Genomic DNA, 26840 nt, shown 5'->3' with positions numbered 1-26840 from the left:
ATTGCTGAAATCCGCACAGTCGACAAAAACCTTGGTAGGACCCTTAGGTAGGTAAGTAGGTAGACAGTATTCTACCCCAAAATGTTTGCAATTGGAAAAACTGAGTTTTTCAAGATCACATAACTTACTTCGACATGATAACACTATGCGTAACCATCCCCTCGAAAGGATTGAAACAATTAGGGACCTAGGTGTTACATTTGATAGTCGGTTGAGATTCCACACGCACTTTATACTAGATACCATAACCATGAATGTTTCAATCGTATTCATAAGTAAACTCCGAAATTTCTATAGCTTTCCAGGGACAACTTTGTCAAGGGAATCTGAACCATTCCCTGGGAAGCTTCAGAAGCTTTGAAGTGTACTTATGTTATTGGTTTACACAATATCCAAGCTTTTATAATCTTAGCATGGTATAGGTACGACTGAAGTTTTTTGCTTCAAATTTAAAGGATTTATTTCAGATAGCTAAAATTTCTATTTTAACATCTATAGACGCATGAAACTCAACAATCGTTGTATCAACAATAATGCGTCTACCAGGGCAGAGCTTTTCCATCGTACTGGAGGAATCCACCATTATGCTGCTCACCTAGTCCGAGCACCGTCTTAACCATGCCCTTGCAGCTCTGCTCCACCGAGAGCGGCGCCTTGGACCCACCCATATCGGTGCGAACCCAGCCGGGATGCATGGCGACCGCCATAATCTGATTCGGCTTCAGATCCAAGCTCATCGACTTGGTGGCCGCATTGAGTGCCGCCTTCGATGTTCGATACCCATAGAGGCCCCCATCGGAGTTGGCCTCGATGGACCCCAAAATCGAGCTCATGTTGACGATGCACGCCTTTTGGGGCCCAATCGGAGCCGAGGCGTTCGTTTCGGCTGCTTTCTTAAGCAGTGGTACCAGTGCCTGCAAATCGTAAATTGGATAGAAATCAGACTGTTATTTATTTCTGTTGTCTTCTAGACGTGTCGTGCCATCTATACCTTGGTCAGCATTATCGGTGCCACGGTGTTGGTCACGAAGGTATCGACCAGGTCCTCGCTCTTGACAAAGTTAAGCCGCGTCGATTTGGGCGATATGCCGGCATTGTTGAACAGCACGTTCAGTCCGTTATCGCGGACGATGGTTTCCACCTGCTGGGCGAACTGGTCGTACTGCTCCACCTCACGGAGATCTGATTGCGGAAGTTTGATTGGAATTGGGTAATTAGAGTGTTAAGTAGCTTCCGAAGATCGAGGATAGGCTCTTACCGATTTGGAGAATATGTAGATTCGAATGTTGTTGGGCCAGAGACTTCAGTTCCTGAAAAAAGGAAATCATTATTTAAACGAGGATGTCAATATTTTTTTAAATTCTATCGTGGATTTAATAAAGTGTTGTACCAGAGAACAACAAAGGTTTTCGTTATCATTACTATGAAGTCATTGATAGAAAAAAGTGCATCTGTTTAAAAACAATGACGTGCATTTTGTTCAAGGGTACGTAATCAACGTTCGTTTGTTTGATAGCATATGTTGTTCGTCGTTACTTTATTTATTACGGACAGCTATATAGATGTAATCAGTTATATCATTATGACTTGCTATTTCTGAGTCAGATATAGATATTACCAGTTCATTCCTTTCATGATGACGCAGTATTTGTCTACGTACCATCTGAATTTTGTAAATATGTGATTAACATATATTTACAAAATATGAATTTCTTGTTAGTCACGTAGGAATGACGAAAATAATGAAAATAACAAGAATGGATAAAGATGACAAAAATAAAAAATAAAAAACTACGAAAAATACAAGAATAACCAACGACAAACTAACAATTTTTTTTAAATTACAGAAATTATAACATAAAGGACACTAATGACAAAAATGACTAAACAGAGTAAATTTAAAAAAAAAACAGAAAAATTTGCTCAAATATGAAAAATTACAAAAAATTAAAAAGAAGTCATTCTTCAAAGAGGACACAAACGACAACAATGATAAAAATAATAAAAGTTGCAAAAATACAAAAATTTAGAAAAAATACAAAAGTTGCTATTCCTACAAGTCATTCCACCATTTTTGACGTTTTCCTTATTTTTGAAATTTTGTCATTTTTTGTGCTTGTCTTAATTTTTTTCAAATTTTGTTATTTTTGTCTTTTTTGCCAATCCGGTTAATTTTGCCGTTCTCGTAATTTTAGCCATTTTTTGTCATTTATCTCTTTTTGATAATTTTTTTTTCTGACATTTTTGTATTTACTGTCACTTTAATTTTTTTTAGCGTTTTTGTCATTTTTGTCTTATTTCTCACTTTAACCAATTTACAGTCATTTGTGACATTTTTATCATTTTGTATTTTTTTCATTTTTTGTGATTTTAGTATTTTTATTTGTTTTTCTCATTTTTATCATTTGTGTTATTTTTATCATTTTTATGATTTTGTTTTCATTCTGTTTTTGTAATTTAAGGATCACCCTATGTAGTGGAAAAATGGATACTACATAAGGCGAGTTCAAGCTTACTTTCGTTTAGTTAGTTTAAGGTGCATTTAGAGTTCTTTCGAACGTGAAAATAAAAATACTTATATTCTTCAAAAACTCGACTATGCTGCTTTTTATGGCTGCGAAACTAGGTGGAATAGATGCGGAATGGTTGAATGATTATTTTTGAACTGATTTCCTTGTTCAAAACCCTTTAACATTGGTTTTATTTCAATTCCCCCGATTTTCACTGCGGAATATTTTTTCCGCGTTCACTGTTTTTAAATTGCAAGCACATTTGAAGGCAATTAAAGGCTTAAAATACTACTAGTTTGAAATGAAACGCATACAATATATATATTTTTCAACTTTAAAACCCGCTTGGGCATCATTTAATAGCACCTGTTGGAAGAGTTTATCGACGAATAATGTACCTGTTGGAAGAGTTTCTCAATGAATAAATGTAAATGAGGATCATCGAATGGCCAGTAGTCCATTGAAATAAAAAAAACATAGATTCCGCTTTGTTCAAATGTATGCTTCAGAAAAGGTATGGAAATAATTGGAAAATTTATGACATTATTCAAAACTACTGTGTTTTAAAGAGAACTGAATAGCAGCCAAATTAAAAAACAAAAGTGAACTGATGCATTTTAATTTCATAAGAACCTTTTCGATTGTTTCAGTAATTAAAAGTAATTTTGAAATTTTTTTGCCAAGTTTTAATCAAGAACAAAAAAAGGCTATTTTAAAAAAGTTATTTATAACGCGTCCTTTCAATAAGTTTTTCAAAAAGAAACAAATCGCTAAAGCACGTTACTCCTTGATCGATAAATACTTTTTGAGAGTACTTTAAATTTATAATTTAAATTCAAATTCATTGTATTCATATAAGGACTTTTGAATTATTTTATTGAATCAATCGTTTTCAAAGCTGAATATGTTCTATAGAAGAACAATATGTTTTTTGAGAAATTTTAATTTCAATTTGAGCATTGGTTCGACAAGTATCGATCAAAACATTGGTTAAATGATCTGTCATTTACCGATCGAAACCAATTTCTACTTGTAATTGAACAAACCTCTTACTAATTTTGAAGATTTTACCGATTTGACATTTCACTGCGGAATGTTTTTTCACTGTGGTCAGTTAACGTTCACGTTCGCGTCCGAGTTCACAAGAACTGTAAACCGGGCCGGCAATTAAAGCCTGTTATTCATTCAATGGCTCAAGCTTACTTTGTCACTTGAAGGTCCATTTAAACTTTTCGTGAAAATGAACGTAAAAAAAATCTTATTTTTTCAATAACTCAAAAACCGGACTCAACTAGCGTGTGTAACATGCTGGAATCGATGAAATATTGTTGAAAGAATTTTTTTGTCGTGTCGTGTCGTGATTATAGTCGTTTTACCATCTTATCTTTATTCGCGACTTTAAATCAACGTTGCAGTTGGCGGACAGTTATTGAAAAACTTACAACGATACAAGTGTGTTCGATGTTTACTCTTGGGCTCGAACTCGCGGACATCGGCTCAGGAAACAACTGACTTGCCAACTGAGCTATGTCACGAGCCCATTTTGTTAAAAGATGAAAATCCAGACTCGGTTTTTAAAACCTTCTAAAACTGTTTTATTCAAATTACCCCGGTTATTACCGCGGAGTTTTCATCATGTCAGAAACTGTTCTAGGAGGTTTTGAACAACAACACCAGTTGAATTTTCATCTTTCAACAATTCCCCATAGATTCCACCATGTTGCAAAATCTAGTTTAGTAGCGTTGACGTTTTTTGACTTAATAAGATTTTTCACGTTAATTTTCACGAGAAGTGTAAATGGGCCTTTATTTGGTTAACAAGAGAATTGAGCGAAAAATGATTTGTATTGAGATTTCCAACTTTTAGCCCGGAATTACCGGTTATGTGGCAGTTTTTTTTTAAGTTATCAATTCTATGTTTTATTATCCATTAGAGAAAATTGAAATTAAATGTAGTTTTGAATATTGGGAAGAATGACAGCTTGCTGATAAATTCCTTGAAAAAAAAATGTAGTTTTGAATATTATTTCTATTTTCTGTTGTTTTATTTGGGATTTTAAGTCTCTTGGGTTTATTCATCCCATATTTCTATTTTTTTCATGGAAAATTTGATTTAAATCCACATTAGTGTCGAGACCGATCCATTTATTTTCCGATCCACTCGTTTTTTCTCTTCATTTTATTTTACACTTCAGGACAGCGTCCTTTCTTTCAGGAATCAATTTTTTCGTTACGTTCAAAATTCCGTCCTTCCTCCAAGAAACTAGTCTGTAAACTGATCGCTTTCCTCCTTTTCGTTAATGTCTGACTTTTTCTTCTCTATTCCCCGTTTAACGATTCATTGTGTCAGTTGCAGGTTTGCTGCATGGGCTTTTTCAAACATTATTCTATAAGTGCTGCCATTTTTATAGATTCATTTAAAGTATGTTTCCTTTCAAATATTTACAATCCTACTATTTTTCATATTTTCAATTTGCTTCATTGTTCATTTCATTTTGATTATTTCCACTCATATTATTCTCTACATTCGCCTCCACCCCTATACTACTTACCAATTTATATTAAATATACATCTTCCTCTGCTAACATCTCAAACTATTTAATGTCTCAGAAATTCCCAATGAATATATATCAAATTTGAAATAACCTCCATGGAATGTTTAAGAAAATTTACTTCATTAAAAATTTCTTACTCCTTACTTTTTTTGTATATTCATTGTTTTTTCACTTTGTTTGAGCCTAACACATGTAAGCATTCTCAACAAATTGATCAGAACCAATTGAACTTTCCATAGACTTTAAAACCATTTAGTTGTAATAAGGCGAACTGTATAATCCATAATTCTTTATTAACACAAGATAATGTTATCATTTGTTATGGTTCAAAATGACCCATAAATCCAGCTGATCCTAATTGGCCATATCGATACTCCTGTGTCTTTCCTCTTTTTTTTTAAACTATATTCCTTTTTCACATTTTTATCCGTTCGCTCGATACCGATATATTCACCCAAAACTTTACTTCAAACCAATAATTTAACTCAAATTTAATTTGCAATTACTCTGCAAGACAACAATAGTCCTATTTGCCACTGGTAGTGTTCGTGATATTATGCTGGTTGTTGCACTACCACTCTTCAATTTTGGGACAATTAACCTCGAAAACGACCATGTATGTCGACCAGCTGCCCGTTTTTTGTACCGAGAGTTTTTGAGGTTAATTGTCCCGTCTCATCTGTACACGCTCAGCAAGTGTGCGTAAGAAATGTCAAAAACAACTCTATTGATAAATTGAGTAATTTCAAATAACAGTGCACGTATACTTTATGTGTGTTCAATGGAAGTTAGTCGAAACAGGTTGAAATAGGTCGAAACAAGTAGAAATGGATTTTGACAGTTGGTATTCTGTCTCTTTCCAATTGACTTCGACCGATTTCAACCAGGTCGTCCGTTGAACATACGTTCACCAATACTAATGCGTGTTTTGTGCGTAGTACACACGAATTTCCAGACAGACCGTTTTCATTCAAAAATTTTTTGAACTTGCGAAACGATTACATTTACGCTTTTTTTAAATTCAATTTGGTTTAAAATTTCTTTCAAAATTCATTAAATGAGCAAAAGTCATCAAATAGAAAACTTCTATAGCTTTTTTCGCAGAACGCAAAATTATTTGAAGTATTAAGGAAAGTTTGATAATTGATTCGAAATTTTTTTTCTAGAATGTCACGTTTTTGTTTTCAATTTTTGTCAAAAAGCGTTAAATAATTTTAACTTATTTAGAAAAGTTATTTCAACATCAAGAGCTAGCAGAAAAATTGCATAATCAAATTCAGGGCACATAAATATCATCAGAACATTTTCAATTACATAAATGAACTTCTGTTACATGGTTTCCAATTTGTCGATGTATTTAACAAGTATACGATAAATAAATTTTGAAGTTAATATGGTTCGTTTCAAACTATGTTCTTATTCAGTCACACTTCTTAATTAAAACCCATTCAAATGACGAGCTAGTGTCTTATTTAGAGTTTCAATTAAAACAAAAGGTTAATTGAATTGCAATTTAAAATTTACAATTAAACATTATATTTTCAATTATAGTGTTGTCAAATGATATTAGGTTGATTAAAGTGTTAATTGTCAACCCGCATACTAAAAAACTATAGCTTAAACAGTCTATACGAAACATCAACAGCTCTAGAAATAGTGATGGTCTCTGTGAAAGTAACTGTAATATTAAACTTTACTTCGAAAACGTTAAAAACGGAAAATGAACGTTCTTGTTGAAAAGTGATGGTATTTGGAAAGGTGAACGAATGGTATCCACGATTAACTTCAAATTTTCTTGAATCGTCAAAATTATCACGAACCGTTACCCATAGCGTTCATGTCTTCTGTCAAACCCACGTCAAAAATGGCCGAAATGCGAATCAGTCATGCCAGATGATTTTGCAAGAAATCAGTACACATTTATTGAATCTTTAATATTTTTATACACGTATACAAAAAGAAGTTTCTCTTGAAAACGCCTGCATGCATTGGTACTCTATTCTTGATTCAACTGAGCATTCCAAAATAATTCTTTAGTTCTGTTTAACATGTCGTATACATTAACAAAAAATGGTATGTTAATCATTATATTTATTCTTTATTCAAAAATAAATTACATCAAAATCTATAAGCATTTAAAAAAATTAAACATTAGGGACCTGTTTGTAATTCACCTTTCAAGTCCTCATCGATTCCCTCCATTATTTTATCTTCGCCTGAGGTGTGAATAGCAAGATTCACGGAGAATCTCTTAAACATGAAAGTAGATCTGTGTGGAAATTGGAGGGAAGCTATTTGTTTCTCTATTTGACTCTTGCGAGCCAGCTCATCGCCAACAAAGATTTTCTAAAAATAAACAAAATCTCAATAAAAGAAAAGTTCTAATTAAAAAATATCGATGAAACTGGCACCACGGCCTTCTGGGGCTGAACGGCGCGGACTTTGCTAGTGCGGTTTTTTTTCGCGGTTTGCTTTTCAATAATTGCCTTCAAAATTACGGCTACAACCCGATCTACCGATCCGGAAAAACATCCGTTTAAACAGCTGGTGGCGTAACCGTGAACATATAACCGGTTGGAATTGTTGGCAGCGAAGCGAGCCTCCGGCAGTCGGATATTACGGGGAAATCAAAATGTGTCGGATGAACTTTCCTCCTGCCGTAACCAACCTAAAAATCCGTAAGTAATAATTGTTTCAATATAGTTTATCAATTTTAAATGATTATTGAATGGCAATAAATTTATTTCAGCTTCCCGAACGTTCATCATCCGGTCCGGGCGACGACGGTGATTTCCGAACATCTGGTAGCTCTACAACGAAAGTATTTGTTTTTCTGTACTCGTGGTGAAGCGTTTCCTGATAGAATTATCGAAATATAAGACGCTAACTTGTTCCAGATACTAATCGTAATGTAAGTAAAAAAAATAATAAAGATGAAGTGAAAATAAATCGAATTGATATTTACTATCCGAAAATTCCCAAAAATTTTCCATCATTGTGTATGTGTGTGTGTGAGCGCCATTCAGCACGGTTCTGGATAACATTATAAAAGGACGCTATATCAAATCGTTCGATAACTGTTATCGTTACTGTTTAGATAAAAGATGACTGTAAGAAATCCTGTATGACGTTATCGTCTCCACCATAAAATAAACAGTAATCTTAGTACAAACGGTTTGTACAATAATCATTCCGATTTCCGTAACAGTTCGATTAACGGTTTGATAAATCGTTTAAAATATGCCTACACATGTTCATTCTAGAAACAGTTCAATGTCCTGAAAACGTTATTCATAAGCGTTTTATAAACCACACCCTAACTGTTCCTAGAACAGTGTCTCCATACAGAGGTTTTAATAGTTTTAAACAGTAACATAACTTAACGCCATATTCAACAGACCGTCGTTTTGGAATTCAAGATAAGTGGAATGTTTTTTATGGTTTCAGATATCATTTTCTAAACGTTTTTTTACTCTGTCTCTAATCGTTTTATAACTACTACAGGAACTGTTATGTTACAATATTTTCGTATTCGGGAACACTTATTATTAAACACCTTTTAAGGTTAAGCAATATGTATTCCGGAACTCTACGAAAATTTTACTTGGAAAAAATCTGCATGGGGGGCGGTTTCGCACGGCTTTGGTTGGTACCTAAAAAGTTCAAAAGTACCTCCGGCAAGCACCACATCAAACCGTTTGATTGCGGTGCCAGCAGAGATCATGCATGTATGAAAAATTATTTGCAGGCAGCACAGCGACAATCCCGACACGAAACACACAGGACCGACCGCCGACTGAATCCAAACATCCAAAGCACGAAAATGAAATGGCGAAAACGAAACAAAAGCATGCTCTCTGTCTAACACACACGCTGCATGTGTGTTAGTGTGGTAGAAACGAATCCTGCTTTCGAGCTGGATCGGTTTCGACTAGTTTCGATCGATTTCAACTTGCTCCGTTGAACAACGACCAGACCTGTTTCGACCAAAACATCAGTCGATTGAACAACGACCACTTGACAGAAACTAGTCGAAACCAATCGCTACTTACGATTGAACGCAGCTTTTTTTTCTCTGACAGAGTAACGTAGCGTCACATATCTAACGCCTTTTCAAATTCGACGACGGGACACATCGGGATGGCAGAAAAAGCGTTCGTAAAATTCCAACCTTATTTTCTTTGGTTCATTGAAAAAAAAAACTCGGACTAGACTCCCACCTCTAGAGATTGTGCAGAGGACCGGCTATCCATACCTTGATGGTTTCAACAGAAGCCTTCACAACCCTGAGCCTTTCATTAAATAATGGTATCATATACGGCTATTCCGATGTTTTTATCTCGTAAGTAGAATACACTGCATTCACGCTACTTTTTCCTTTTAGATCCCGTGAACTTATAAACCCCGTCTTTCCGCCTGGGGAACTCCTTCAGTTCTGGTAATGAAAACATCACAAACCAATCAAAGACCGCTTAAGATCCCCGAGAGGCCGTTTCCGGATAAGAAACCATCGAAAAACGCCATGAATGGATCATTTTATTTTTCGCATTCCATTTTTAATATTCTTTTCCTCTTGACTTCTTACCCTTCCTTCCACTTTTATCTGCTGCTTCTCATCTTACAATCTTTATCCTTCTATGCTCTGATTCCTCAATCCTGTCATCCCCTCGTCGTCTCAGTATCCAGCTTTGATCTTTATTAGCTAATCTCTTCTTTTGTAAATAACTTCTGTTTCTAACTCTCCCATTTATTCCTTTCATCGCCTCGTCCTTCCCGTCTCAATTCACATCCCTTCATCTTTTCCTCCAGTTCTCTTTCCAGCCTCTCATCCTTCAACTACCAAACTTTTCTTCCACCTATCTTTAGATCTCATACCTTCAATTTTCTGACTTTTGAGTCTTGTATCTCTTTGTCGCCTCAGCTCTCCCTCTTTTTTTAATTCTCTATTTTTCATCGTTCCCTATATTTCCCGACTCAATTTACATCTTTTCCCCTTATTATCTTTTTTATCTTTCTCTCTCCAGCCTCTCATCTTCTAATTATCAAAAAATCTAATTTCACTAATTTTGTGTTCTTATGGTCCTCTTTTAATTTTTTCATTTTCTCCTTTTGAGATACCGTTATTTGTCATGGTCTTTTAATTTTTTTTTATTTATTCCTCTCATGTTATTTTTTTAAATCAATTTATTTGTTCATACGCTTGGCAAAGTTAATGAATAAAACTATTTATACTGTCTTAATACCTCATCTTATCCTCTTTTTAATACTCTCCAGCTTCATAGCAACTTTTTTTTTCAACTTCTCGTCGTTTTATTTTTTTATTATTTTGTCTTTCCAGGCTCAATTATCATCTTGTCATCTTATCTTATTCCTACAAGTTCTCTTTCCAGCCTCTTATTTTTCAGTTACCCACTTTTCTTTCACTTATTTTTAGTTCTTATATTGTCTTTTTTCTACCTTTTTTTTACTTCGAAATCCGGTGGTTTTATACCCAGATTCTTATTCTATAGAAATTTCCTTTTTTTTGTCGTTTCAATACCCAGCTTCTTACTGTCGTGGCCCTTTTTTTATTATTATTCCTATCATGTTATTTTTTTTAATCAATTTTTTTTGCTCATGCTCATTATCTAAAGCAATTTATTTGTTCATACGCTTGGCAAACTTAATAAATAGTACTATTTATACTGTTTCTTTTTTTATATTATTTCTAATCATCTATTCCTCTTGACTTCCTATCATCTTCTCTTTCACTTTTCTCTCCAGCCTCTCATATTATAATTTTTATATTTCCATTATTTCTTCTGTTCGTTTCGTCGTTCTAGTCTCAATTCACATCCTCTAATCTTATCAATTTTCTTCCAGTTTTCTTTCCAGCCTCTCATTTTCCAGTTAACAAATTTTTCTTTCACTTATTTTTAGTTCTCGTTTTGTCCTTTTTTTAAATCCCTCCCATTTTAAATTTTGAAATCCGGTTATTTTTTGTCGTTTTTTCACCCAGATTCTTATTCATTTGAAATCCCGTTATTTTTCGTCGTCTCAATATCCAGCGTCTTTTAGTTGTGATCTGTTTTTTTTTTTTACTATTATTATTCCTATCATGTTTTTTTTTTAACAATCTATTTGCTAATGCGCCTTGCAAAGTTAATGAATAGTACTTTTTATACAGTCACAATATCTCATCTTATCCCCTTTTCATTACTCTCATTTTTTTTTGTATTGTTTAAACTTCTCGTCGTTTTATCTTAGCCATTTCTAATCCTCTATTCCTGACATCTCATCTTTTCATTTATTCTTCCACTTTTCTCTCCAGCTTCTCATCTTATAATTTTTAATCATTTCGTGTTCTGACTTACAAATCCTGGCATCTTTTCGTCCTCTCAATACCCAGCTTTGATTTTTATTGGCTAATATTTTTCTTTTCTTTTTCTTCTGCTTCAAACCTTTTCTTTTTTCATTATTTTTTTTTATCATTTCGTCTTTCCAGTCTTAATTCACATGCTTTCATCTTATCAATTTTCTTTCCAGCCTTCCTTTTTTTCTACTTTGAAATCCGGTGGTTTTTCGTCGTTTCAATACCCAGTTTCTTGTTCTTTTGATATCCCCTATTTTTTCTTCGTTTCCATACCCAGCTTCTTACTGTCGTGGTCTTTTTTTTTTATTTTTATTCCTATCATGTTATTTTTTTCTTAAATCAATTTATTTGCTCATGCGCTTGGCAAACTTAATAAATAGTACTATTTATACTGTCTCAATATCTTGCATCCTACCCTCTTTTCATTACTCTCCAGCTTCTTAGAAACGTTTATTTTTTTTTTTCGTACTGTTTCAATTTCTCGCCGTTTTATCTTTCCCCTAACATTTCTAATTTTCTATTCCTCTTGGCTTCCTATCATCTTTTCTTCCTCTTTTCTCTCCAGCATCTCATCTTAAAATTTTTATCTTTCCATGTTCTGATTTTCAAATCCTGTCATCTTTTCGTTATCTCAGTTGCCACCTTCGATCTTTATTGGCTTTTATATACTTTTATTTCTTCTGTTCCAACCTCTCATTTTTTTTTTCATCGTTTCGTCGTTCTAGTCTCAATTCACATCTTTTGATCTTATCAATTTTCTTCCAGTTTTCTTTCCAGGCTCTCATTTTCCAGTTACAAAATTTTTCTTTCACTTATTTTTAGTTCTCGTATTGTCCTCTTTAAATCCTCCCATTTTTAATTTTTTTAATCCGGTTTTTTTTTTTGTCGTTTCTTCACCCAGATTCTTATTCATTTGAAATCCTGTTATTGTTCGTCGTCTCAATATCCAGCTTCTTACAGTTGTGGTCTATTTTTTTATTATTGCTATTCCTATCATATTATTTTTCTTAATCAATTTATTTTCTCATGCACCTGGCAAAGTTAATGAATAGTACTTTTTATACTGTCACATTATCTCATCTTTTCCCCTTTTCGTTACTCTCCAGTTTTTTAGAAAAGTTTTTTTTTTGTATTGTTTCAACTTCTCGTCGTTTTATCTTTCCCATCACATTTCTAATCCTCTACTTCTGATTTCTCATCTTTTCTTCCACTTTTCTCTCCAGCTTTTCATCTTATAATTTTTAATCATTTCTTGTTCTGACATACAAAGCCTGGCATCTTTTCGTCATCTCAATACCCAGCTTTGATTTTTATTGGCCAATGTTTTTTTTTTCTATCTCTTATTTCTTCTGCTTCAACCTTTTTTATTATTATTATTTTTTTTCTTCATCATTTCGTCTTTCCAGTCTTAATCACATCCTTTCATCTTATCAATTTTCTTCCAGTTTTCTTCCCAGCCTCTCATTTTCCAGTTACCAATTTTTTTTTCACTTATTTTTAGTCCTCATATTGTCTGTTTTAAACACTTCCTTTTTTTAAATTTTGATATCCGGTTATTTTTCGTCGCTTCAATAGCCAGATTCTCTCTCATTGATGTGGCCTTTTCATTAATTTTTTTTTTACTAGGTATTATCTTTTTTTTTATCTTTTGCAATCCATTCTTTTTTTTTTTTTTTTGCTTAAATTTGCATGACCTTAATAAAGTGAATGAATTACACTATTTATACTGTCTCAATCTATCTTCTTATTATTTTCTTTTTGTCTCAACCCTCCCGTCTCTCAACTACCTTTTTATGTCGTTTCAGCCTCTCATCGTTTTATTCCTCCCATCACAATTCTCATGTTCTATTCTTCCACTACTCTCTCCAGCCTCTCATCTTATTATCCTTTTCTCGTCATCTCTCTAGCTTCTTAGCTGCGTTGTTTTCTTTTTAGGATTGTTTCAATTTCTCGTCGTATTATCTTTTCCATCACATTTCTAATCTTCTACTCCTTCACTTGTTGAAAGAAACACATTGTTTATTTTATCTTATCATCTTTTCTTCCATTTTTCTCTCCAGCCTCTCATTTTCTAATTGCTAAATTTTTCTTTCTCTAATTGACTGTATATATTGTTATATTCTTATATGCCTTTTAAGTCATTTCAATTTCACATAGTTTCATCTTTCTGATCTCATTTTCAACTCTTATTATTTTCTCATCCAATCATCTTTTCATCCATTTTACTCTTCAGCCTCTCATTTTTATCTTTCCATTTTCCCATTTTTGAATCTTGTCATCCGTTTGTTATTTCATCATCGAACTCCTTATTATCGTGGCTGACTGATAATTCTCGAAACGTTCTAAAATTCATCTTTTAAGCAACTCATTGGTTTATTTACTTATGCTTTTTTTTTCAAATGCATCAAGTCAACACTAAATTTAAACTGTTTTCAGCTACAAACCACTCAACTCGCAGTATTGAATTAGGAACTTAGTTCGAGAATTTAGTTTTGACTCTAGAATTAGATTCCAGACACAAACAACCAACGTAGATGTCTTGATCAAATTCGGACTTCAAGCTCACATCATAGGAGTTCAACTGCCTTTCAGAATTTCGACTCCAATTGAGCATCAAAATCAAAAACCAATATCATATAATAATTCCGGTTCAAATCTTCCAATGAGACCTCTGTTATAATGACCTATGTTATAATGCCACAACTCTAACATCAGACTTCTATCAAAGCTTTGTGCTAAAGACAGGTTTGCACCATGTGTAAAGTTGCACACTATCTATGTATCCAAGATTGAAAGACCGTCATCAGGCTCACAGCCGAAGTGCTTCACACGTATGCTACCGCTATTCGCAAGACTGTCCCATATGCATTTTCGTAATTTTTCAGTTTATCTCAAAAATCGTTCAAATACAGTTAATTCTTCAATTTAGACTAATCATTTACAGAATTTTATTCTCCACATATATGATAAAAATACCAAGTCATGTCTGTACCTCCGTTTAAGGTACTGCCCCACTCGGGGGTTTGTACTTCCACTCAAAATACGGCCCTGTACTTCCCTTCACGTTCGCCCCTCTCAGGGATTTGTACTTACAATCAAGTACCGCCCCTCTCAGGGGTTTGTACCTCCATTCAGTACTGCTACTCTCAAAGGTTTCTACTTTTCTTCAAGTTCTGCCCCTCTCAGGGGTGTGTACCTCCATCCAAGTACTGCCCTCAGTGGTTTGTACTTACAAACAAGTACTGTCTCTCGCAGGGGTCTGTACTTCCATACAAAAACTGCCCTTCTCAGGGGTTTGTACTTCTCTTCAAGTACTGCCCCTCTCAGGGGTCTGTACATCCATTCAAGAACTGCCCCTCTTAGGGGTTTGTTTTTCTTATCAAGTACCGCCCCTCTCAGGGGTGCGTACCTCCATCCAAGTACTGCCCCTCTCAGGGGACTGTACCAACATTCAAAAACTGCCCCTCTCAGGGGTTTGTACTTTACTTCATGTACTGCCCCTCTCAGGGGTTTGTACTTACAATCAAGTACTGCCCCTTTCAGGGGTTTGTACTTTACTTCAAGTACTGCCCCTCTCAGGGGTTTGTATTTACAAACAAGTACTGCCCCTCTCAGGGGTCTGTACCAACATTCAAAAACTGCCCCTCTCAGGGGTTTGTACTTCTCTTCAAGTACTGCCCCTCTCAGGGGTCTGTACCTCCATTCGAGAACTGCCCCTCTCAGGGGTTTGTATTTCTCATCAAGTACCGCCCCTCTCAGGGGTGCGTACCTCCATCCAAGTACTGCTTCTCTCAGGGGTCTGTACCAACATTAAAAAAAACTGCCCCTCTCAGGGGTTTGTACTTTACTTCAAGTACTGCCCCTCTCAGGGGTTTGTACTTACAAACAAGTACTGCCCCTCTCAGGGGTCTGTACCTCCATTCAAGTACTGCCCCTCTCAGGGGTTTGTACTTACAAACAAGTACTGCCCCTCTCAGGGGTCTGTACCTCCATTCAAGTACTGCCCCTCTCAGGGGTTTGTACTTACCAACAAGTACTGCCCCTCTCAGGGGTTTGTACCTCCATTCAAGTACTGCCCCTCTCAGGGGTTTGTACTTACAAACAAGTACTGCCCCTCTCAGGGGTCTGTACCAACATTCACAAACTGCCCCTCTCAGGGGTTTGTACTTTACTTCAAGTACTGGCATTCAAAGGCATTTCCTTTTCTCAGTGTTTTATCTTTCTCATCTCATATCTCATCTTCCACTCTTCCTGCCTTCTTATCTTTTCTCTCCTGCCTCTTATTTTAAAATTTATATCTTTAAATTTTTTCATTTACAAACTCTGTCTATTCGTCGTCGTATTACCCAGCTTCTTTATTATCGTAATTCATATTTTTAGCAGCTCATCGATTTACTGAACTTTGAACGAAATCTTTTTTTTTTTAAATCCATCAATCCAACACTGAATTTGAACTGTTACCAGCTCCATGCCACTAACTTCCAGTATGAGACTTTTAATTTAGACCAAGAATTTAGCTTGGACTACAGAATTAGATCACAAACACAAGCAACCGACGTATATATCATGTTCAGGAGTTCGTTCTTCAAACATTAATACTTTTCCAGATCCCGCTTCCTTTTTACTTCCAACCCATCATACACCACTATTTAAAAAAGAAGTACATTAAAAAAAATCACAAATGAGGGAAAAAACAATTCATCACACAATTACCAAAAAGTTAACCAAGCCATCCTCTGTCCACAAAAAAAAAATCTTTACTCACCGGTTCGTCGAACCGACTGCGCCATTGTCGAGACCGATCCATTTATTTTCCGATCCACTCGTTTTTTCTCTTCATTTTATTTTACACTTCAGGACAGCGTCCTTTCTTTCAGGAATCAATTTTTTCGTTACGTTCAAAATTCCGTCCTTCCTCCAAGAAACTAGTCTGTAAACTGATCGCTTTCCTCCTTTTCGTTAATGTCTGACTTTTTCTTCTCTATTCCCCGTTTAACGATTCATTGTGTCAGTTGCAGGTTTGCTGCATGGGCTTTTTCAAACATTATTCTATAAGTGCTGCCATTTTTATAGATTCATTTAAAGTATGTTTCCTTTCAAATATTTACAATCCTACTATTTTTCATATTTTCAATTTGCTTCATTGTTCATTTCATTTTGATTATTTCCACTCATATTATTCTCTACAATTAGCTTTGGTTGCCTCCCTTCGAAACATGAAGTGACATAAAGCGTAGAACCCTACAATTTCGGTTGCGCAACACCCCAAGAAATTTGCTAATTCATTGCCGCCGTCGTACCATGGCATGAATGAACACTACCACTCAAGCAAAACCGATGAACACGCGTGTTGAGTTTGAAAAGCAAAACGATGGAGGACGGCTGCGGATCCTGCGGATCTGGACGGCTGTTGGGATGCAAAAACAACACACTCACACATCTATCTCGCGCCGCGAGCGTCGCAAATCCCCATGCAATCCATGGAACGGTATTTTCTCGCTCGAGTGTTTCCGTCGTCCGTATATTTACGCTGGCTGACTGACTGAACACACATCCGTCGATCGTAAAAAAGCGAAAAGAACAAGCCGCGACCGCTCAGTTTCGCCGCCGCCACAGTAGTTTCAAGTCAGACGTCACCGGTGGATGTAGTTGGTGAATTCGAATTTCTGTTTCGTTTTTTGAAATATTTGTGCTTTAATTGAAATCTCCTAGGCGGTGGTGATCGATACGAAAAAAAGCAGACATAGTTGGCAGTTTTCTGTGATTGTTGTGTGCTGTTGAGTATTTGACATTCTCGTGCTAAGAACCAGCAGTATTTATTGTGTGCCCCGGAATATAACCGAAGGAAAGTCTTTAAAACATGGCGCCCATCAGCGGTAAGTAGATTTTCTAACATTTATCAAACTAACGTAATAATTATCGTTAATTGCCGTGGTAATACTAGTGACTTCTATAACGAAGAAAAATGGGGAAACGACCATGAGGTACCCTTCTAGATAATTCCACAGATTCCTCTCACTCGCTTAACGATTCTTCTCCATCTCTGAACGGAATGACTCAACATAAGAGTGCTTCCCTGCCCCCGGCGGCCGGCCGCAAAACTGCTGCCACTCTATTCGCATTATCTGAGGCTACTTACCTTCCATTAGTCTTGTTACAATTGTACCTGTAACATCGTAATATCTGTCACCCAACCCACCCACTCTCTTGTACTTGCGTTTGCCTGCTTACCTCAGCCTGCTGCAGATTGCGGCACGTAGCGATAATGTGCTTCGGCGGATTGGACAGCTCCAGAAAGCACTTGATTAGACCGAGGCCGAGGCCCCGATTGCAGCCAGTGATGAGAATCGAATTCATCATTGTTCAACTTTCTGGATTCACAAAAACCAAAGATAACCTCTTTTGATGGTTCGATATTATTATTGTTGTGGGACTTTATTTTTCTTCGTGGTGGACACTGTCCTCACCTGGCAACCACATAGGGCACACTACTGTGACTGTCTTGACCGTCCAAAGTTCCGTCTGCCGCCTGTCCGTATCGGTATTTCGCGTAATCTCAAGCACGAGGACGTACCTTGATGAAGGAGCTGAAAATATATACGAACATATTTTGAAGGGCGACTGTAAATGACGAAACGTTAGTAGAATTGTTAGATAAAAACTTGAAAAATCCGAAAAATGGCTAATAAACTTTATCTTTAATCCTCAATAAATAACCTTTTTAAATAGATATTTTGCAAACGCAGATCCCCGTTAGAAAGCTCAGAAATTCAGGAATTGTAGTTCAAACTATGACAAACAAGTTTGTAGAAGATTGTGACGCGATACGAGTTGACTGTGATAAGTTATCCGCAATTGAATGTGAGATTTTTTTTGCATTTCTTTAATATATCGTGAACGGTGTACAGGTGGATTATTATTAGTACGCATAGCATTCAATTGCCATGTTTTACGATACGACATGTGGAAACGGCAGTCGAACTATTTCAAGTCTGAAAAACTAGTACCTATACGAACAAAGTTAATTTCGGAAAGCTCAAAATCAGTCAACACTATGGGTGGCTCCATAAAGATACCATTTTCTCCAGCAATACGGCGAAGTATTCTCAGGTTTTTTATACATGTTGTTGTTCGACATCAAAAAAGTTCGTGATCAAACGTGTGTCTATAAGCTTCCTCCTCAAAATCCGTCGGGTTAGCTAGAGGTTTCACATCGTGTCGTTGCCGTTGACATCTTTGGGCCATTGAGAGCACTGAGTGAACCTAAAACTTACTTCAACAAGTTGATGCACACTCTCGTATGATCATTTCTGGTCGATCGTTGCATTCGATTCCCCGCCAAGATACCATTTTCCAATTGCGTAATGGCTCTACCACGACATAACGTCTTTGGTCGAACTTGTTGTGCAGCACTTGGGCAGTGAAAAGGAGACACTTTACTACTTTAGGGTAGAAACTGGAATACTTTATTTGACTAATTTTGCCACCTTATATACTAAACCATTTCCATGGTTACATATACTACTTGTTTATTAATTATGTGTATGTTGTTATTTGTCCCATCGATAGCTTCGATTGGACAAATCTCAACAGAACTTGACATTTCGGGAAAATGCTATTTCCAGCCTTTGACCTCACTTCTTTGGATTTGATAGAAATATTGTATTATTGCATCATTGCGTGCGAAACTACAACATGTGTTGTTAAAAAACTTGAAGGCCACAGATCTTGAAAATGTTTTTGCATGGCAAAACTTTCAAAATGTGCAAAAAGTGACAAAATTTCTACCACTTTTTTCCCAACTCCAGTGAATTTGCTCTAAATATTTTCGCATTCAATTTGGCTGGTAGACGAGATACCACTAATAATAAAAAACAACAAATAATGTCAAAATGAGTAGCTGGTTTCAATACTGATTTAAAGTGTGTAGTCATTGAAAATCATTATGGTGATATGATGCACACCGCGACCAGTCAATGAAATCATTGTTAAGATAATCTCAAACAGCTAACCGAGGTATGTCAATCTCAAGTAAAAAATCCTTGTTGTTCCAAATTGAATAGGAAAATAGGGCCATTCGGTGCTGGTTTAGCATACCCTTGAGATGGACATATTATCTTTCTTGTACCCTTAATAACTTTTCTTGTAGCCTGGACAACCTTAATGTCTACACAGAAAAAAAATCTGAATCCTTAACAACACTGAAATTGGAAATCTTTAATGTTACATGACATAGAACGCGATTTATTAATGTAAATTTTGTTGAGTGTGTAATGCTCACTGAAAACAACACAGATTGGCAACAGTGCCAGAAAAACGGTTGGTTGTTGTTTGTTCAACCAAAAGTGCTCACTCGTGTGCTAACTTCCGACAAATCAAGTGGAATAAAGTTTTCTTGTTAATTATCACGTTTTGTGTTTCATTTCCGCTGAAAGTTAAACCCGCTAATAGGTTATGGGCCCAGCGTGAAATTGTGTAACGTGATATTGTGAACATTCCGAGGACATTCAGATCGTATTTTCTCCCGGTGATATTTATTTTGGTTAGACTTTTGGTGCATTTTTGAAGATAAAAATGGCGGACACAAAAGTGCTTATGGACAAACTAAATGAGGAGAATTACGATGTGTGGTGTTTTAAAATGGAGCTGCTACTGCGGAAGGAAGATCTGTTCGGGATGGTGCAAAATCCGAAGCCGGAGAGAGCCGATGGAGCGTGGGAGCTGAAAGACGGAAAAGCCCGTGCTATGATCGGTTTGGCTGTGGAGGATTGCCAGCTCGTGCACATTATCCGCAAGAGCACCGCGAAGGAAATGTGGGATTCTCTGAAAGGCATCATTGCACAATCGTCGCTGTCCACGGCTCTCCACGTCCTGCGGAAATTGCCATCGTATGGCAGCTTAATAAATGTCATTGAGAATCGTTCGGAAAACGAGCTAACGGTTGAGTTTATTAAGTGCAAATTGCGTGATGAGTGGCGGAGGCGGCAAGAGTGCAATGGAAGTGAAAGCGAACAGGCTTTGGTGATCGGCGAAAAATCCAAGTGGGCTCCAGGGAAGATGTTTGTGTGTTATTTCTGCAAACGAGAGGGGCATTTTCGACGTGACTGCGGAATTTAGAAAGTCACAGGAAAAGCGGAAAAGTGGCACCAAAGTTAATGTTGCTGCTGAAATTCCGGTGGAGATGGAAATGTGTTTGGGTGTTGCACAAGGATGTGGTAAAAATCGATGGTACTTGGAGTGTGTAATGCTCACTGAAAACAACACAGATTGGCAACAGTGCCAGAAAAACGGTTGGTTGTTGTTTGTTCAACCAAAAGTGCTCACTCGTGTGCTAACTTCCGACAAATCAAGTGGAATAAAGTTTTCTTGTTAATTATCACGTTTTGTGTTTCATTTCCGCTGAAAGTTAAACCCGCTAATAAATTTACAGATTAAAACAAGATTGAATCCTTAACAGCACTGAATTCTAATAGCATAAATATTAATTGACACGGAACGCGATTATTTGATGGAAATTTACATCGCATATGATGTAAATAAAAAGAAGCATCACATATGATGGAATTTTCAGTGCGAATTGAATATTACACGTCTTAAATATTTTACATGTCTTTCAAATTCCACACGCCTGTAGATGTTTACAGGCGTGTAATATTCAACTCGCACTGAAAATTCCGTCATATGTGATGTTTTTTTTTATTTACATCATATGTGATGTAATTTTAAAACTTTTTTCTGATCACACAGAATTCTTAACAGCACTGAAATAGAAATTTCTTAAAATTACACGACATGGAATGTTACACAAAAAGAAAATCTGAATCCTAAACAGCACTGAAATAGAAAACCTTTATTATTACATGACGTGGAACGCGATTTATTAATGTAAATTTACAAAATAAAAAAAGTTGAATCCTTAACAGCACTGAATTCTAATGACACGAACATAACTTGAAACGGAACGCGATTATTTGATGTAAATCTACATCACATATGATGTAAATAAAAAGAAGCATCACATATGACGGAATTTTCAATGCAAATTCAATATTACACATCTCAAATATTTTACATGACTTTCATATTTTACACGTCTGTTGAAGTTTATGGATGTGTAATATTCAACTTGCACTGAAAATTCCATTATATGTGATGCTTTTTTTCTCATTACATCATATGTGATGTAATATTACAACATTTTCGGGTCACACAAAATTTCTAACAGCACTGAATTAGATATTTCTTAAAATTACATGACGTGGAATGTTATAGGACATTGAATTTGAATTTAATGAATATTACAATACACTGAACGCGATGATGTCATGTAAAAATACAGACTGTCGAAAACAGGCACACACAAATGTCAACAAAGTGTTGCGCCCAACAAGTCGTGCCCAACAGTAATTTATTGAAGAAGGTTTTCCGCGATTGAGTTACCAAAGTATTTTGTCTAAGCATTTTCCTCGCGCGTGAGTAAGCTTATCGGCTTTGATGGTTTCCGGAGATCTTTGAGCAGCAGGTATGCGGTTGTGGAAGCTGCTCCATGATACCCAAATTTTGATCCGGTACTTAGGGGAAGAAAATAAATGTGTGAATGTGGCTCCTAATTGAATAAAATTGTGAGATGAACAAAATTTGCCGCTTGATAAAATAAATTATATTTATAATAAAAAGACTTTATTTTCATTAACAGCTGAGAAAATTCCATTATTTTATCATAATAACAATAAATAAAATAAAACAAATTCCAATTGGAATGTTTTTCTTTCAATATTCAGTGGTTTTATAATTTACGTCTTTTTTATTTTACACGTTGCAAAATTTTACATCATTTTTCATTTTACACGTTGCAGAATTTTACTGGCGTGTAATTTCCAACAAGCACTGAAAATTCCGTCATATATGATGCTTCTTTTTATTTACATCACATGTGATGTGATTTTACAGATTTTTTTCGTTGTGTGTAGGTGAATATTTTAAAACACTGAACGCGTTAATGTCATGTAAAAATACAGACTGTCAAAAACAGGCACACACAAATGTCAACAAAGTGTTTAGTCAAGTCGTGCACCATATATAATATTTTAGCAGTCTTCCCGCGAGCGAGTTAATCGATCTTGCTGGTTGCTGGAGATCTTTGATGCGGATCTGGAAGTGGCTCCACGTTATTAAATTTAGGATCCGGTACTTCGGGGAAGAAAATAAAAGTATGGATGTAACTCCTAAAGACAAACCAAATTTGTGAGATAAAAAAATTTTGCCGTTTAATAAAATGAATTATATTAATTATAGAAAGATTTTATTTTTTATTAGGAAATGAGAAAATTCCATTATTTAATCATATTAACGATTAATTAAATAAAACGAATTCCAATTGGAAAGTTTTTATTCCAGTATTCAGTGATTTTATAATTTACATAATTTTGATTTTACACGTTGCAAAATTTTACATCCCTTTTATTTTACACGTAGCAAAATTTTACTGGCGTGTAATTTCCAACTAGCACTGAAAATTCCGTCATATATGATGCTTCTTTTTATTTACATCACATGTGATGTGATTTTACAGATTTTTTTCGTAGTGTGTATGTATGCATTTCTTTTTCTTCATATTTTCTTTTTCTGTCGTTACTTTTTTAATTGTAAAACCAGATATACTAGAATTTCAATTATATTTGGTAAAACTGTAAACTTTCGTATCTGTTGATACATTATCTATTACTTGAGCCTTGTTTGTTGTGTCCAGTCAATATTGCTATCACTATAATTCCAAAGCGCTATACGGAACGTTTCGTTATCTTTGTCCAAACAACTAAATACCCTCAGCAAGATTGCGCTTGGTAGGTAGGTACCTCGAAAATGTGCAAGACACGCTTCCAATTATTAAGTATTTATTAGTCACTAACTAAGCTAAGGGAAGTAATGTTGGTTGGGCTTCTCTGCAGCTTTGAAGGAGTGTACAGTTTTTTGGAAGACAGTACACAGCTTCCGAAACCGGTATCTTTCCCTCTCCACGTTTCTATTAATAGTGACACGCTACATGAAGCCGTACATAATTTACTACGCTTTTGGCTTCTGATGTTTTTTGGAAATCAATCGTTTGAGTCATGGTGTTAGTTGACCTTCGTTTCTTTCAATGTTGATTTGAATTTGAGCATCGATTTTATTTATTGAGGTTTCTCATATTCAGTCAATCCTACTCCCCATTTTAATTTTTTGTGGTGCTTATTGAACAACGAAGGCTATTAGCAGCAATTTTAGGACAAAATTTAACATTAACAGGACATCATTTATGGATGCTACCATAAAAAAAGATTGATGAGAGAATCCTATCACAACTACCACGAAAGAATACAACGCAAATCGAACGGCGGCGGCTGGTCATTTTCCCCCTACGACGGCAACAAACGTCATTTATTCGCAGTCGCAGTACTTCTCGCGAGAAACACAACCAGCTGGTGTGGTTTCCAGCCATTTTAGAGCCGTCCGAAAAGTGGAAAATTGTAAATAGTCGGTCGATCGATCGATCTGGTGATTGTTTCCGTTTGCGCTGTCATGGTTACGGTGCCGAAATAATGCACTGTCATTACCATTGAAATTTTGTATCGAAGTGAAAGTTTCGTAAGATTAAAGGGTCGCGAAAATTGAGTGCTACTAGTAGATTTGTTGCCGTGGTGGAGCAAAAATGTCACTGCTAGTGACACGACGCATTGGGAACGTTATAAATGTGCGGCTCATCAGGTTCATCTGCACAACAAACATCACACGGATGGCGTCAACGACGGCGGCTGCAGCGGCCAGTAAGTTGGCGAATGAACCTCTTTTTAATTTGCTGTTATTCATTTCTTGCTCGTGAAAATAACGGGAAGTGGTGTAGGGAGAAGATGGAGCTGGGTAGTTGTGTTGAACATTCGAAGAGATTCCATAAAATACGTCAGAGGAAAGGAAAACATTCATTTGTTGATAAACTTTTTCTTCAACAATTCTTTTAAAGGGTCCTTATGTTTTAAATAATCTTTGCTAAAATGTTCTTAAAAATATTGTACTTGGGATAAAGCTTTTCTATTAATTCGCTTATATTACCTACAATTTTGTCTGTTCCAGTTGAGCTATAGATGGGTACTCAAATCGTCATATTCTACCGCTTGTTAATTTCTCTGTCGAATGGCGCCATCTGCCTTCCGGAACAGGAATACGATATGGCACAATTTTCACCTGACCTAGGTACTTTCCCAGAAATTCTTCCTAAACTTGTTCAGTACAGTTAGTTCACAAATGATTTCAAAAACTAGCGGCAAATGTTTGTCATATTACTGTTTAAAAGATTGATGCATAGTAAAAAAAACCGTTATCTTCGTAACAAAACTGTGTTCTCTCACTTTCCGCAGAAAACAGCTACGATTACGACCTGGTCGTCATCGGAGGCGGATCGGGTGGACTGGCCTGCGCTAAAGAAGCCGTTCAATTCGGTGCCAAGGTAGCGGTGCTAGACTTTGTCAAACCTTCGCCCCGAGGAACGAAGTGGGGCCTCGGTGGAACCTGCGTCAACGTTGGCTGCATTCCGAAGAAGCTGATGCACCAGGCCGCCCTACTCGGAGAGGCTATTCATGTGAGTGGTTTGATTTGCGCTGAATAATGTTTATTGGTGTTAACTTTTGTTTCTTCATTTAGGATTCGCAACCCTACGGTTGGAAGTTCGCCGAGCCGGAATCGGTCAAGCATGATTGGGCTACCCTCACCGAATCAGTACAGAATCACATCAAATCGGTAAACTGGGTGACGCGAGTGGACCTCCGGGACAAAAAGGTGGAATATGTGAATGGGTTGGGTTACTTCAAGGATGCCCACAATGTTGTGGCGGTGATGAAGAATCAAACCGAGCGAGTGTTGAGCGCTAAGAATGTCGTCATAGCCGTTGGGGGTCGTCCCCGGTATCCGGATATTCCCGGAGCACTGGAGTACGGTATTAGTAGCGACGATATCTTCAGTTTGCCTCAGGAACCGGGCAAGACATTGGTCGTTGGAGCCGGTTACATTGGCCTGGAATGTGCAGGTTTCCTTAAGGGATTGGGATATGATGCTACCGTTATGGTGCGTTCCATCATCCTGCGTGGGTTTGATCAGCAGATGGCCAATATGATTGGCGATTCGATGGTCGAGAAGGGAATTAAATTCCTGCACAAAACTCAACCGAAGTCGGTGGAGAAACAGGCGGACGGTAAGCTGCTGGTCAAGTACGTTTCGGACGATGGAACCGAAGGATCTGATGTATACGATACGGTACTGTTTGCCATTGGCCGTACCGCGCTGACGGACGATTTGAAACTGGACCAGGCAGGTGTTGTCACTGCTGAGGGTGGAAAGTCCGACAAATTGGACTGCGATCAATTTGAAAAGACAAACGTAGACAACATTTTCGCCGTGGGGGATGTGCTCTATAAGAAACCCGAACTTACCCCGGTTGCCATCCACGCAGGACGTCTGTTGGCGCGACGACTCTTCAATAATCAAAACGATTTGATGGACTACACCGATGTAGCGACCACCGTTTTCTCCCCACTGGAGTACGGATGCGTAGGCATGAGTGAAGAGGATGCCGAGGCAAAGTATGGGAAAGAAAACATTGAAGTCTACCACGCGTATTACAAACCCACGGAATTTTTCGTTCCACAACGAAGCGTCCGGTATTGCTATCTGAAAACCGTTGCTCTCCTCGAAGGGGACCAAAAGGTTCTGGGTTTGCACTTCCTCGGTCCGGCTGCCGGTGAAGTCATTCAGGGATTCGCAGCTGCTCTCAAATCCGGACTGACGATGAAGATCCTCAAAAACACCGTCGGCATCCATCCGACCGTGGCCGAAGAATTCACCCGACTGCTGATCACAAAGAGCTCCGGTTTGGATCCTACCCCAGCCACCTGTTGCAGTTAAACACTCGGATGAAATTACATTGTGAGTGGTTTTTTGAGGGTAAACTTATCGGTTGACAGGCTCAATCTATTTGAGAGAGGCTGTGGAAGATTTTTTTTGTGTGCATGTCGATCAGCGCACTGTGTTAAAGCCTTTTCGATTCCATTAATAAAACGACGAGTGGAATCGGTAATCTAACTAAGCCAGGAAAACAACATTGTATGTTAGTCGTTGATAAAGATAAAAAAAAACAATAATCGATAAATCACTGAAATTAGTAAAGTAAATAGTTGTTAGATTGAGAAGAAAAAAAAAACGATCAAAGATCATGCACGATTCCTTAAGTTAGACACAAGTGAAATACGAAACTACTAATTTACTACACCACTTCATACATACTCTGGCGAAAGCAAAAAAAAACATATTTGTGCAACAAAAAAACGAAATAAAAGACACAGTGTAACTGCAGTGCTTTGAACGTAAAACTGATTTGTTATCCGAAATCCATAATT

The 26840-nt window shown here is 36.6% G+C and overlaps 2 protein-coding genes across 5 annotated transcripts; one reads left to right on the top strand and one right to left on the bottom strand.

The window, feature by feature from the left end:
• Positions 1–434: 434 nt before the first annotated feature.
• On the bottom strand, positions 435–18001 carry LOC129754370 (C-factor). 2 transcript variants are annotated; one of them, XM_055750435.1, is made up of 4 exons: positions 17650–18001; positions 1259–1310; positions 992–1182; positions 435–914 (listed from the first exon to the last, which is right to left on the bottom strand). In XM_055750435.1, the coding sequence occupies exons 1-4, from the start codon at positions 17776–17778 to the stop codon at positions 540–542; spliced, it is 747 nt and encodes a 248-aa protein (XP_055606410.1). In that variant the 5' UTR covers positions 17779–18001; the 3' UTR covers positions 435–539. The 2 variants fall into 2 exon arrangements, with proteins under 2 accessions (XP_055606410.1, XP_055606488.1); XM_055750513.1 differs by lacking the exon at positions 17650–18001 and adding an exon at positions 16184–16632.
• On the top strand, positions 16981–26796 carry LOC129754207 (thioredoxin reductase 1, mitochondrial). 3 transcript variants are annotated; one of them, XM_055750230.1, is made up of 4 exons: positions 23827–24221; positions 24526–24645; positions 24810–25030; positions 25093–26796. In XM_055750230.1, exons 2-4 carry the CDS (start codon positions 24537–24539, stop codon positions 26347–26349), a joined length of 1587 nt encoding a protein of 528 aa, XP_055606205.1. In that variant the 5' UTR covers positions 23827–24221; positions 24526–24536; the 3' UTR covers positions 26350–26796. The 3 variants fall into 3 exon arrangements, with proteins under 3 accessions (XP_055606284.1, XP_055606205.1, XP_055606124.1); XM_055750309.1 differs by lacking the exons at positions 23827–24221; positions 24526–24645 and adding an exon at positions 16981–17294; XM_055750149.1 differs by lacking the exon at positions 24526–24645 and having other exon boundaries at positions 23828–24221.
• Positions 26797–26840: the final 44 nt, after the last annotated feature.

This window comes from Uranotaenia lowii, chromosome 1, assembly GCF_029784155.1.
Source record: "Uranotaenia lowii strain MFRU-FL chromosome 1, ASM2978415v1, whole genome shotgun sequence".
NCBI classification, from domain to species: domain Eukaryota; kingdom Metazoa; phylum Arthropoda; class Insecta; order Diptera; family Culicidae; genus Uranotaenia; species Uranotaenia lowii.
This window is presented reverse-complemented; position numbering and strand designations above follow the sequence as displayed.

Excerpts from the sequence above, each read along its gene's own strand:
- LOC129754207 (XM_055750149.1), top strand. The coding sequence starts at position 24,107 with ATGTCACTGCTAGTGACACGACGCATTGGGAACGTTATAAATGTGCGG. Across the intron at positions 24,222-24,809 it reads GACGGCGGCTGCAGCGGCCA|AAAACAGCTACGATTACGAC; the intron begins GTAAGTTGGCGA and ends CACTTTCCGCAG. Across the intron at positions 25,031-25,092 it reads TACTCGGAGAGGCTATTCAT|GATTCGCAACCCTACGGTTG; the intron begins GTGAGTGGTTTG and ends TTCTTCATTTAG.
- LOC129754370 (XM_055750435.1), bottom strand. The coding sequence starts at position 17,778 with ATGATGAATTCGATTCTCATCACTGGCTGCAATCGGGGCCTCGGCCTC. Across the intron at positions 1,311-17,649 it reads GCAATCTGCAGCAGGCTGAG|GAACTGAAGTCTCTGGCCCA; the intron begins GTAAGCAGGCAA and ends TCCTTTTTTCAG. Across the intron at positions 1,183-1,258 it reads TCTACATATTCTCCAAATCG|ATCTCCGTGAGGTGGAGCAG; the intron begins GTAAGAGCCTAT and ends TTCCGCAATCAG.